Source organism: Sarcophilus harrisii, chromosome 4, assembly GCF_902635505.1.
Source record: "Sarcophilus harrisii chromosome 4, mSarHar1.11, whole genome shotgun sequence".
NCBI classification, from domain to species: Eukaryota; Metazoa; Chordata; class Mammalia; order Dasyuromorphia; family Dasyuridae; genus Sarcophilus; species Sarcophilus harrisii.
In genome coordinates, this window is record NC_045429.1 from 264,728,848 (window position 1) to 264,742,795 (window position 13,948).

A 13,948-nucleotide genomic window follows, 5' to 3' on the forward strand; every position below is an offset into this window, starting at 1 on the left:
TCTGATCTTATCTCTTCCTTTAAAGCCTCACCTGACCATTCCAGCTCACACTTATCTGAATTATTAATACATATATGATTATTATTATTATCATCACTCAGCACCTGCTAATTATTATCTTATAATATCTTCTGGTATTATCTCATAAATTATCATCTTATTATCTTATAAAATTATGGTAATTAAAGCAGGAAAAGACCCTAGAGATCATTTAGTCCAACTTCATTTTACAGATGAGAAAACTGAATTTCTAAGTGGAGAAGAGATTTGTCCAAAGTCAGACATGTAGTAAGTGGCAGAATCTTTTTATTGTTTATTTATATCTATTAGCAGTTTCTCCCTAACTAAATTGTAAAATCCTTAATGGTGAGAATTTTGTGTTATTTTACTTGTATTCCTCAAACCAAATAGTTAGATAATTCTCTCTCATTTTACAGATAAAGAAACTAAGGCCCAGAAAGAGAAGGCAATATAGTTTAGTGGAAAGAGCTCTAACTTTTTGAAGCTGAGGGCCTGAGTTTAAGTCCTATCTTTAACACTTGTTTCCTATGTGACAAACAGCAAATTATTTAATCTACCTAAACCTCAGTTTCTTCATCTGTAAAATGTTGAGAAGGGTTAGATTAATGAGATGGCCACTCAAGTCTTTTCCACATCTAAAACTGTGTTCCTTATAGCCTATGAAGCATTTTAACTAGAAGAACATAGCTAGCAAATGACAGAAGGAGGGTTAAAACTTAGGTTCCTTCCAGGAATATTGTATAGCTACTTGGAACCTATGACCAAGAAAAGAATATTAAATGAATCTTTAGTTTTAGGAAAGAAAGTTTATTCTAACCCTAAAGGACCATAACTATATCTGTTTCCATTCCTAAAACTAGGAAGAGGAACTAGAGACAGAGAGCAGAATGAGTGAGAGAGGGAGAGACAGAGAGAGACAGAGAGACAGATTTAGAGGAAGACAGAGAGAGGAAGAGAGACAGAAACTCAAAGAGACAGAGACAGAGAAAAATGGAGGCAGAGAGGCACACACAGAGAGACAGAGGGACAAAGACAGAAACAAAGAGAGAAGGAAAGGGAAAGAGAAAGAAGAAAAAGAGGCATAGAGATGGACAGAGACAAAGACAGAAATAGAGATTGAAACAAAAAGACAGAGACAGAGAGACAGCAACAGTGACAGAGACAGAAAGATAGACTGAGACAGAGAGACAGACAGAGACAGAGGGGGACATAGACAGACAGATAGAGAGACAGAGAGATAGAAACAGTCAGAGACAGACAGATACCGAGAGGCAGAAAGACAAAGATAGAGACAGAGACAGAAACAGAGTGAGATAGAGAGACAGAGACAGACAGACAGACACACACACACACACACACACACACACACACACACAAACAGAGAGACAGACAGAGAGAGAGCTTCCCATTTCCTATACTTCTCCCACTGCTTACCCAGAAGGATCAGAGAAAGGAATTCAATGCAGCCTTGTTTTCTGTTCTGCATGAGAATTGGAGCCCCAAAAGGATAGGAATTTGAAAATTAATAGTAGTATATATTGTTTCTTTACCTTCCTTGGCTCCTAAGAATAGAGATAAAAATCCAACATGGGAACAACAGCAGAGTTGTGAAGACTATGTAATACTATCAAAAGTAGGCATTTATTAAATGTCTACTGTATGCCCAAGTGTTTCAGATCCAAGAAAGAAAAAACAGGAATGCTGATGAAAAGAAAATACCTTTTCTACCCTATATCTGAAATTCATTTAATGCAGAGGGTTTCTTAATTGTGTGTGTGTGTGTGTGTGTGTGTGTGTGAGAGAGAGAGAGAGAGAGAGAGAGAGAGAGAGAGAGAGAGAGAGAGAGAGAGAGAGAGAGACTTTTTCTATAATCTGCTAAAGAAGGGTAAAGGCTCTTTCCAGAATAATGATAATAAAAAATAATTCTCCTCCTGCCTCTTTTCATCTCTTCACAAGTGTAATGAGAAAATTTTTAAAATGGAAATGCCTCCAAATTGGAAATTAAGGGGATGCCCATGAATTGAGGAATGGCTCATTAAAGTGTGGTATATATTTGTGACAGAATATTATTGTTCTATGGGAAATGATGAACAGGATTCTCTCAAGGAAAAAAAAACCTGGAAAGTGCTCCATGAACTCAAGCAAAGTGAAATGTACTATACACAAAGTAATAGTTCTGGGATGATCAGCTGTAAATGACTGCTATTTTCAGCAGTACAATGATCCACAACTACTCTAAAGGATTTATGATGAAAAATCCTATCCATACCTAAGAAATTGATTATGTCTGAACATTATTGAAGCATTCTTTCTTTCTCTCTCTTTTTACTTATTTTTTTCTTGAGGCTTTTATTTTCATTAGGGGTGGGAGATCTATATTTTCTTTCACAACTTGACTTTCATGGAAATGTTTTGCATACCTTCACATGTGGTTTCTGAATTGTGGATGGGGATAAGAAAGATAATTTAGGACTCAAAAATTTTAAAAAATATACAAAAACCCAATTTGTTTTGAATGTAACTGAGGAAACATATTAAATAAATAAATCAAACACATTTTAAAAATGAAAAATGGAAATGCCCTAGGAAGGAGATAACATAAAAATCACATTGAGATGATAATCAGGCTCTTTCTAAGTATACTTTGGAGAAAGGAAAGGGAGAAAGATTTAAAGGAAGAGGAAGGACTAGATGACTAACCAAAACAAAAATTCATTAAGTTTTATTATTTGTCTCAGGACCAGACCTAAACTAATTGAAATAAATAAAAATAATTCTAGGCAATTTGTAAGTGATAAATGCTGTGGTATGAACTGCAGATATAAGGAATTCAGAGTAAAGGAAAAAGTTTTTGTTTTGTTTTTGTTTTTTAAGTGGATTTTGTATTTGATCCTGAAGGTAATAGGGAATTAGTTGAAGTTTAGGTAGGTAACTGAAGTTTATTGAGTAGGACAGAGTGACATGTGACATGCACAGATTTGCATTTTAGGAAAATCAATTTTGGCAGCTGGTGAATGACAGGAGCATGACTTAGTGTGTAGAAAGCCTTGAGACTGGGAAACCAATCTGTAGTGGGTCAGGTGAGATATGATGAAGGCTTGTACCAGAATGAGAGAGGCTGATACCTTATGAGAATCTGTACCAGACTGAATGTCAGAGAGGAATGGTATGTAAGGAAGGTTAATTTAATAGTGGAGTTCAGGATCAAGTCTACCAGTAAAAGACTACGGCCAGGAAGAAAAATTAAGAGGCTACTGAAACTTTCTATATATGAGATAAAAGGAATAAAGACCAGTTTCTAGTACCTATTACTCTGCTATCTACATGGTAGGCATTCAACAAATATTTACTGTTTAAACATTGGTACAGTGGCAGTGAGGCTAGAGAGATAAATGGGAACATCAGAGAGACATTCTGAAGGATGGATCAAGAAAGCTTGGTGATTGATTGAAAGAAGAAAAAGTTTCAAGCCTAGAGAACTAGGGGAAATGTTTGTACCATTGATATAAAAGTCAGAGTTGATAACATATTGGAGAGGGAGACATTAAAGCTTAGCAATTTGGTTTTATTTTGAATTAACATATGACACTCCAGTGGAGATATAGCTAGCAATTATACAATGTTCTGGGGTTTTGCAAAATGCTTTATAAATATGATCTCATTTTGTCCTCACAACCATTCTGGAAGATAAATGCTATTATTATCTCTATTTTACAGATCAGGAAACTTGAGGAAAATAAGAGGTTAAAGAACTTGCCCAGATGGTTAAGTGTCTGAGTCTACATTTGAACTCATTTTCCCATCTCTGGCTTCAATTATCCACAGAGTTATCTAGGTAACCTAAGGATATATGGAGAAATAATGGAGAGTAAAATAAGCAGAACCAAGGGAACATTGCAGTCAGTAACAACAATGACTTTGTAACAGAACATTGTAATCAGTAACAGCAAAGACTTAAAATGACTTTGAGAAAATAAGTTATATTTCCTATTATAAAGACTAACTATAAAGGACACATGAAGAAAGATATAGAGAAAAAATTAATAAGTAGAATTATGTGTGGAATAATTTTACATACACATATATGTATATATATATATTTATACACATATACACCCATGTTTGTCTAATGGTGTCCATATCTAGGGTAAGAGAGGTGGAAGAGAAGAAAAAGGGAGAGGTTTACATGATAACCTTTTTGTATATTTAAGAAGAATAGCAAGTTACATAGTAGATATTCAATTTCATCAGTAATTATCTATTTTTTTATTATACTATGTTATGGCCATGCTTGCTTAATTCCATGAAAAAATAATTTAAAAAATATATGAGAAACCTAGAATTCAGGAAAGGGGTAAAGAATGACTAAAGATATAGGTTGAGTTTCATCTACATAAAGGTTATAGTTGAAGTCTTAGAGTAGATTAGCTTCCCGAACAAGTGAAAGAGAAAGAAGAGTGTAAGGATTGACTCTTGAGGGAGATCATTGGGGAAGGAAAAGAGTCACAGAAAGAACAATCAAAGAAAAGGAGATTACAAAGAGGACAACTTTATAAAGGTTAAGGGACAGTGAATGAAAAATTTAGTCTCAAACCAGCCATGTGACCCTGGGCAAGTTATTTAACTCAGTTTGCCTCCATTTTGTTACCAGTAAAATGAGCTGGATAAGGAAATTACAAACCACTCCAGTGTCTTTGTGAAGAAAACCCCAAAATGGATCATAAAGAGTCTCACATAACTAAAAGAATTGAACAAAACTATACATGTCAAACCAAAGGATAGAAAAAAAATTAAATACTGTTATTAAGTAGCCTTTATTCTAGGCGGCATTATAAATATAGTTTTAAACCTAGAGTCAGGAATACCTGACTTCAAATCTGGCTTCAGGCATTTACTAGCAGTGTGAGCAAGGGAAAGTCACTGTACTTTTTATTTGCCTCAGTTTCCTTATCTGTAAAATGGAGATAATGATAGCACCTACCTCCTAGGACTGAGAAAATAATGAGGTAATATTTGTAAAGCACTTTGCAAAATTTAAATGTTATAAATGCTAAGTGTTATTAATGTGGGGAGACTATATCTATATGAAGCTTTAGCTGCAGGTCTGGTGATGCATAGGATAAAGTAGCAAAAGAAATGTCAAGAGCCATGGGTGCTTAGAATACATCTGCACCCTAAGGCCAGATGGCAACATCTGAGGAGTTTGGAAGGCACAGAAGAAGAGTAAATGATAAATGGTCTTCCACCTTACTGAAATGGTCATAACTATGGCTCCCAGCTCATTCAAACTATCTCTGCATCCAGTGGGGTTAAATGGGCCTTTGGTAAGGAAAAAAAAAATGAATCCAAAGGTCAAAATGGAGTGGGAAGTCATTATATAGTCAGAAATGGAAAAAAGGAAAGGGAGTATTGGTAAGAAAGCAACTCATAGATAGAGTGCCAGGCTGAAGTTAGAAAGACTCATCTTTCTGAATTCAAATCTGACTTCAGACATTCACTATCTATGATCCTGGGCAAATCACATAACCCTGATTCCCTCAGTTTTCTCATGTGTAAAAAGAGCTGGTGAAGGAAATGGCAAATCATTTCAGTATCTCTGCCAAGAAAACACAAATGGGGTTATAAAGAGTTGGACAGAAATCACTGAACAGAAACAATGAATAAAAATTACTTTGTAATTGTAACTCACATTTATGTATAATTCAACTAACTTTTGATAAGTGTGTCCAAGTGCCAAACATGCCTTAGTATTACGGACAGCAGGCACTCTGGAACTTGAGTAGCCAGTGGGAAGCCAATGGGAAGAAGAAATTTCTGACTCTGGTTTTTTATTAATTCTCCATTCTTCTTTCAGATCCACCAAGGCCATGGACTAGAAGGCAAGAACTATAGGGAAGAATCTCTAAGACACAAACGACATGGTAAATAAGCTTTTTGCAAAGATACACATCTCATAATTCTAATGAAACATTTGGAATTTATGAATACTTATTGATCAACTATGATAATATGTGGTAAAGTAGCATGATACAGTGCATAGAGTTCAGAACTGTTATAGTTAGCCTTTATAAAACAATTTACAAGTATTATCTCATCTAATCATATCATCCCTGAAAATTCGGTGCTAATATCATCCCCATTTTACAGGTTAGGAAATTGAAACAAACAGAGGTTAAGTCATTTGTCTAGCTAATAAATTTTGGAGACTGGGTTTGAACTCAACTTTTCCTGATTCCAGGTCCCACTCACGAACTCACTGTCCTACTTAACTGCCTAAGGTTTCATGTTTTCCCTCTGGTATGTATGCTAGTTATGTGACTGGTAAAGTCATTTTAACTCTATAACATGTATAGAATTGTTGCTTCACCCTACTTACAGTTCTACCTTTTATATCAATAAAGGTGTATTCAGTCTCACTCTCTATTCCACCATTTATTGTACAGAAAATATAATTTCTAATGCTCTGAACAGGATATTCCATAGTTGCTCAGGCTTGTTACATCCAATACTATTTCAGGCTTAGTGACCTCAAAGTGTCAACTGAACTGTCAAAAGCAGACAATGGGTTTAGAGTCTGGTCTGCAGTTCTCTGTCCTTAACCTTGAAGTAATGAAGGACAGGCTATATAGACCCTAGAGACTGGAAGGAGTTTATGGAATTCCAGGGAACAGTATAAGTTATGGTAGTTATTACTGTTGACTCATTTCAGTCATGTCCAATTCTTTGTGACCCCCATTTGGGGTTTTCTTGGTGAAGATACAGGAATAATTTGCCATTTCCTTCTCCAGCTCATTTTACAAATGAGGAAACTGAGGCAAATAGGGTTAAATGACTTGCCTAGGGTCACATAGCTAGTGTCTGAGACCACTTTTCAACTCATGAAATTCTAATTTTTTTCTTCCTATTTCCAAGCCCAGTGCGCTATCCACTCTGCCACCTAGCTGCTTCTGAAGGTATGGCAGAAATCTGTCCAAATATTCTCATGTGCCTAAAATGCATTATGTTAGGCCATGGTGGTTATATCTCCTTGTGAGCTTTCATTTTGTTCCCTCATTGTCTTACCTCCCCAAGGCACTCAAACCAAAACAAGGTTGTCGTCCAGCCTTCTGCCTTTAAAAATAAAATTTCTCCTCCCCAACTTCATCCCACGACCTGACTATCCCATGACAGGAAAAGGATAAGAGATGGGGCCAACCTGGTATTTTCAAACATCTTTGCTTTCCAAATCAAAATATTTGAAGATGAGTTCCTGCTTCAGGTTCCTGCCAAGGCCTTCTTGGGCTCAGGATCCCTGTTTCCTCTTAAGCAATTGGTGACCTTACAGCTGTGAAAGTAATGTTTTCCTGAACTTCCTGTTGAGAGTAGGTTTTCTTTTTTCTTTTTTTTTTCTCCTGACTGACACTGTCAATGAAAAAATTTAATTCTCCCCATGAAAGGGAAACAGCTTTTTAAGTTCAGAAGTTGACATTCCTAAAGTTTTCTTGGAGTGTTGTTATCAAAAACAGTCACTGTAATGATAAATCTGTGAAAAACTATTTTTCCACTTATTATATATATACCCTTTTGCTCTTGAAGTTTTGAGTGGATTAGATGGGTGGCAACAGCTTTAGGGGAAAAAAAATTAGCTTTGTTGGATTTAGTATCTTCACCAGATCCTAGGAGTTGAATGAAGGTCAGATATTTCCTCCAAGTTAGGTAACACCTCAAAAGTAGTCAGGCCCAGGGCAAAGGCATGACTTCAAAAAACGGGAGAAAACTTTGAGATATTTCACTTACTAGGGTCCCAGAAGAAGTTTTCTGGGATTGATATAAGACATTAGATTTGATGTTTTATATCAGTGGTTCTCATATCTGGTCCAGAGCATCTTGGGAATCTCTGAAATCCTTTCAGAGAGTCTACAAATTCATAATTAGTTTTGATTTTTAATGTGATCAATATCTATAACTATAAACTACATAAACAAAAACTCTTTGGACAGATGCTCAATCATTTTTAATAGGATAAAGATATTGAGAACAAAAGTTTGAGGACCACTGTTTTACATTTACAAAATTTACAAAATTACAGTTTTGCAAAGGTTCTGAAGCACCCTAAGTCTGGAGCCATATGTATACATCCCTACCAGATCTCTGATTACACAAGGTTTAGGTTTCCTAATCTATAAAAAATGAGGAAGTTGAATTATGCCAATCAATAAATCAGGAATTGATATTAAGTACCTACTATATGCCAAGCCCTGTGGTAAATCATGGGGATTTAAGAGCAAAACTTGGGTCCTCTCAAGAAGGTTCCATCTAATATAGACATTATTTTTTATAAATACATAAATATATCAAGTCGAGATTATATACAAAATAGAGGCTCTTAGGAGACACAGTGGATATAGCAAGGGATCTAGAATAAGAAAGCCCTGAGTTCATATCCAACATCAGATACTTATTAGCTATATGACTCTGAGGAAGTCACTTAACCTCTGCTTACTCTTAATTCATTGGAAAAGGAAGTGGCAAATGTGACAAAAAATCTCACAAACATTGGCGTGCCATGATCGTGTTACAAAGAATTGGACATGACTGAATAAAAGCAAAATATATAAAACCATTATGAGGTTTTGGGTAGATTGACTATAATGGATGGGGAACAGGATCAAAAAAGACTTCTGACAACATTGTACATAGCAACAACAAGATAATGTGATGATCAGCTGTGATGGACTTGGAACAATGAGGTGATTCAAGGCAATTCCAATAGATTTATGATTGAGAGAGCTATCTGCATTCAGAGAGAGGACTACAGGGACTGAATGTGGATCACAGCATAGTATTTTCACCTTTTTGTTGTTGTTTGCTTGCTTGTCTTTCTTTTCTTTCTCATTTTCCCCCTTTTGATCTGATTTTTATTGTGCAGCATGGTAAATGTGGAAATGTGTTTAGAAGGATTGCACATATTAAATTTATATTAGATTATTTGCTGTTTAAGGAAAGGGGGTGGGCAGGGAGGGAGAAAATTTGGAATACAATGTTTTGCAAGGGGGAATGTTGAATACTATCTACTATGAAAAATAAAAAGCTTTTATTATTATAAAAAAGATCAGACAGAAGGTGGTATTCTGAAGCTAAATTATAAAGAAAAGCAAGGATTTTAAGAGAAGAAGATGAGAGAGGAAAGGGGGAAATCCTGGAGTCTGGAAGATAGCTCAGGAGGATGTTCTAGTAATTCAGGTACAAAGTTAGGAGAGTGGGGAATAAGGGAATAAGGCAGTAGCAGTGAGAATGAAGAGAGGGAGAAATGGATGGATATAAGAGACATCTTGAAGAATAATGGACAGGATTCAGTGCTTTGTTGGTTGTGGGACATGAAAAGAGCCAAGGTTTCAAGCTTGAATGACTGAGAGAATCATGGTCTCCTTGACAGGTAATTCTAGATAGAGATCAATCATAGAATGATGGACTTGGTGTCCAGAAAATGTAGATTCAAACTCAGCTTGAAGCCAGGAATATCCGAGTTTGAATCCAGACTCAAACATTTACTAGCGATGTGAACCTGGGCAAGTCACTTAATTCCCATTTGCCTCATTTCCTCATATGTAAATAGAAACATATTGGAGAAGGAAATGGCAAACCATTTCAGTATCTTTGTCAAGAAAATCCCCTAGACAAAAGTCATGGGATTACACACATGACTAAACAGTGGAACAACAACAATAAATGTGCCAGGCTGTGCTGAGCACTAGGAATAAAAAAAAGACAAGACAGTCCCTGACCTCAAGGAGGAAATAATCTAATAGTTGAGACAACATGCAAACAAATATATAAATAAAACTATATGCAACATGTTTAACATGGATTTACTTGGATTACTTGCTACCTAAGTAGGGGTGGAGGGAAAAGAGGGAAAAAAATTTGGAACACAAGATTTTGTGAAGGTGAATGTTGAAAACTATGTTTGTATGTATTTTGAAAATAAAAAGTTATTATTGAAAAAACTATATGCAAGACAAGTAGAAAATAATTAACCGAAGAAATGAACTAAAATTAAGAAATGTTGGGGGAAAGGCTTCAAGTAAAATATAGGATTTTAGTTGGATTTTAAAAGAAGCCAGAAAAGTCAGTGGGCAGAGCTGAAGGACAGAGTTACAGGCATAGGGGACAGTGATTTTAGAAATGGGGTTCTTAACTTGGAGTCCATAGAACTTTAAGGGGGATATGTTTCAGGGGTCTGCAAAGTTGGAGCGAAAAAATTATATATATATATATATATATATATATCATGAGGCTTAGAGTATATATATATGTATATATATACATATATATATATTGTTTCCTTTGTAATCTGATCTTTTTTTCATTTTATGCATTTGAAACATCATTTGAAGAAGAGATCTAGAAGCCTCAATAGATTATCAGTGGGTTCCATGACACAAAGGAGGTTTAAAAATTCAATTACCTGAGGCAATGCTTGAACACAGATTTTCCTGAATCTCAGTCCCTCATGCTATTTTGAACAATATCGTCTTTAATGTGGCATGTGGATAGAACACTGGACCTAGAATTAGAAGGACTTCTGAGTTGAAGATCTGCCTCAGACTCTTAACTGGCTATGTGTCACTGGGCAAATCACTTAACCTGGGTCTCCTTTCCTTTCCTCATCTGCAAAATGGGGATAATAATAGTACTGATTGCTCAAGATTGTTATGAGGATCAAAGAAGATATTATTTACTTTTGCAAATCTCAAAGCTCTCTTTAAATGCTAGCTGTTATTAGAAAAAGATTACTATTATTATAATAAATAGTTATTTAAATACTTATTATATTAACATATTTATTATTATAGTTATAGTTATCATAAAAAGGATCTCTAGCAGATTGTTATTGTTGTTATTTGTCCTTTGTTCTCAAAGAGGACCATGACATCAGGGAGGTGATGCCATGATGAATGCAAATAAATTAGATTTAAGTGAGGGAGGGCTGTGCAAGGTCCAGAGTCATCTGGACCAAGTGGCAAGGAACAGATTAAGATATGCATAAAGCCGAGAAAGCAGGATGGTGTAATAGAAAATACTTGATCTGAAGTCAAAAAACCTGAGTTTGATTCTCACCTCTAATACTTACTATCTATGTGAATTTGGTCCATTTAAGTAACCTCCCTAAGTTTCAGTTTCCCACTCTGTAAATGGAAAGAATTGGGTCTGGGGTCCCTTCCAGCCTAGGGCTTCCCAAACATGTACCAGGTAGAGTTACTGCTTAATATCTTCTCAAACAAGGGCAAGATTCATACCAATCTAAAGTGTCGTACAACAAACTGAATTCCAAGCTTTTTCTGCAAATCTGGCAACCAGCGGTCTGACTCCAGTCCAGGAAATGTGATCTGTTTATGAGACTGCCAAGGGAATCATTGTGTTCTCATGGTTATAATCTTTGTTACAATAAAATACAGTGCTTACTGTTGTCCTTGAGGCCGTGGGTGATGAAGGGGGTTTGGAGAGAGGGGAGTGCAATGGCCTGCTGTTCTCTAGGCTTTTAGTCTGTGTTTGAAGAGGTCTATAATGTAGTAACTTGTTCCTTTACTTTTCCAAAGGAGAGAACCTAAGTAGCAATGAAGAGACTAAGAGCTTTCATTCCCCCTGGTGGCCCTAACAGTGGCTCAAATCATCCTCCTTGTCATTATCCCCCTTCATCCTCATAGATCTTGGGTTCAAATCCCATGTTAAATGTTTTCTACCAGAGGAATTTTGTTTTTTGTTTTGGGTTTTTTTTTTACAGGTTAAATATGTGCAATACTTTTAAACATATTTCCATATTTATCATGTTGTACAAGAAAAATCAGAACAAAAGGGGGAAAATATGAGAAAGAAAAACAAACAAACAAAAAAGTGAAAATACTTTGCTTTGATCCATATTCATTCCCCACAGTCATCTATCTCTCTGGACGCAGATGGCATTTTCCATTCCAAATCTATTGGAATTGTTCTAAATCATTGTATTGTTGACAAGAGCCAAGTCTATTACAGCTGATCATCACACAATATTTTTGTCACTGTGTACAATGTTCTCCTATTTCTGTTTGTTTCATTCAGCATCATTTCACACTAGTGGAATCGTGAACAAATTCTTGGGCTTGTTCCATTGAAATGGGTAATTTGACCAAATAGAGCTTCCTCAGCTCCATGAAGCTCTAAAAGGAACCTTAGAGAGCACCTAACACTATCTTCTCCTACCCCATTTTACAGATGAAAAAAACTAAAAACCAGAATAATTAAATGATTTAGGATTTTACTGGTAGTAAATCTCAGCCAGAGGAAGCTTGAAACACTGGAAAGAATACTATACTTAGAATTAGAGCACCTGGGTTTAAATTCCAATTACGTTACTTACTATGAGACTTTTACTTTAAAAAAAAAAAAAAAAAAAAAAAAAAAAAAAACTTCTCTGGACTTTGATTTCCTTATCTGCAAAAAAAAAAAAAATGGGATGAATTAATGACCTCTAAGGACTCCAGGTCCTACAATTTCAAATTCAGTACTTTTTCCTCAAGACATGGCCATATGAGATGAAAAGTATTATTCTAATTTTACAGATGAGAAAACTGTAGTTAAAAGATATTAGGTAAGATATGCCAGAGATCTGTGATGTTTAAAAAGTTTGAGAGACATAATTTCTGGGTAATTTAATAATTTTATTATTTATCTTTATTTATTTAGTCAATTTATTAATAAGGCTTGTATGTTTTTTAATAAATAAAAAGATAAGTTACACTCTTAAATGCCAAAGGTCTCTCATGGTGGTAGAATCACAGTTTATCTACCTTTGGAAGAGCAGATATTCCTGAGGATGGCAATCAACATTTATTGGTTAATCAGTTTCTGAGAAGGTGAATATTACATTGAGATGTGGGCTATCCGGGATTACCTAGGTTTTTACCAAGATTTTTCTTTATCAATTTAACCAATTTTTACCACTACCAATAAGGATCTTAAAGTATGTACCTTGGATCACCCAAATCTTGGTCAGAGAGACATCAATTTCCCTATCACCTGTCTGACAAAAGGAAGAATCCACATTTTCTGGGACTAGTTTGTGTTTACTCAATGAACAAGAATTCATAGCCTTTGCCCAAGATTTCCCACGTTGGTTGATTTCTGGATAAGGAAATAAAAAAGAGAAAAACCTTGGTCCTAATTAAATAATTAGTTATTAGTTCAAGAGAAATAATCGTTTTTCTCTGGTCACATAGGCAGCCATTGTCATTGGAGTCAAAACAGTCCCATAAAGTTATCTAGCCTAATTCCACATTATAAATGAGTTGAGAGTAATATAATGCTTCATAAAAATTTTTTGACTTGAAAAAAATATATGTTAAAGATAGGGCTTAGACCTGGCTCTGAGGACAGTTTTCTACCCATTGATTAAAATTGTTTGTTTTCCTTAAATCATATAAATGAAGAAACTGATAGGACTGGAATCCATCCAAATAAGAGATCAGTTTTGATAAGTTCCTTACACTGAAAATGTTTTCCATAAGGGAACATGGAAACATTTCTGTTTGGTTGGATATTCACCTGATTTGGGACCAAAGGAAGGACAGAAAAGAAAGAAGTAATATTGATAAAGAATTATCTCCTTCTCTCTTCCCACCCTCCAGAGTACTAGGACATCATCTCCTAGATGAAGTCTACGTGTTTATGTTTGATTGGGTTGGGAAGTGGAAGTTTAATTTAGACTTACTTTTACTGGATGGGACTGGAAGCAGTGGCCCTTCTCAGGACCGCCTGGCAGAATAATTTTGTTTGCTTAATCTTTTACAATCCAGAAGCCAACATCACTAATTACAGTTTGGGGCCAACTTTCCAGAAATGTTCCTTCAAGATAAGTATGATACAGTAGGGATCATGAGAAAGATGAAGGGAAGTCATTGTTTGCTTATGC

At 35.4% G+C, this 13,948-nt stretch overlaps 1 protein-coding gene across 3 annotated transcripts in view; it reads left to right on the top strand.

Annotated features, from left to right (window-relative positions):
- ADGRF5 (adhesion G protein-coupled receptor F5) overlaps nucleotides 1-13,948 on the top strand; it is a 139,082-nt gene that overhangs the window by 77,235 nt on the left and 47,899 nt on the right. For all 3 annotated transcript variants that reach the window (XM_023503026.2, XM_023503027.2, XM_023503025.2), the window contains exon 3: nucleotides 5,876-5,942. In XM_023503026.2, the coding sequence (XP_023358794.1) occupies nucleotides 5,876-5,942 (67 nt within the window). The remainder of the gene's footprint in view (nucleotides 1-5,875; nucleotides 5,943-13,948) is intronic.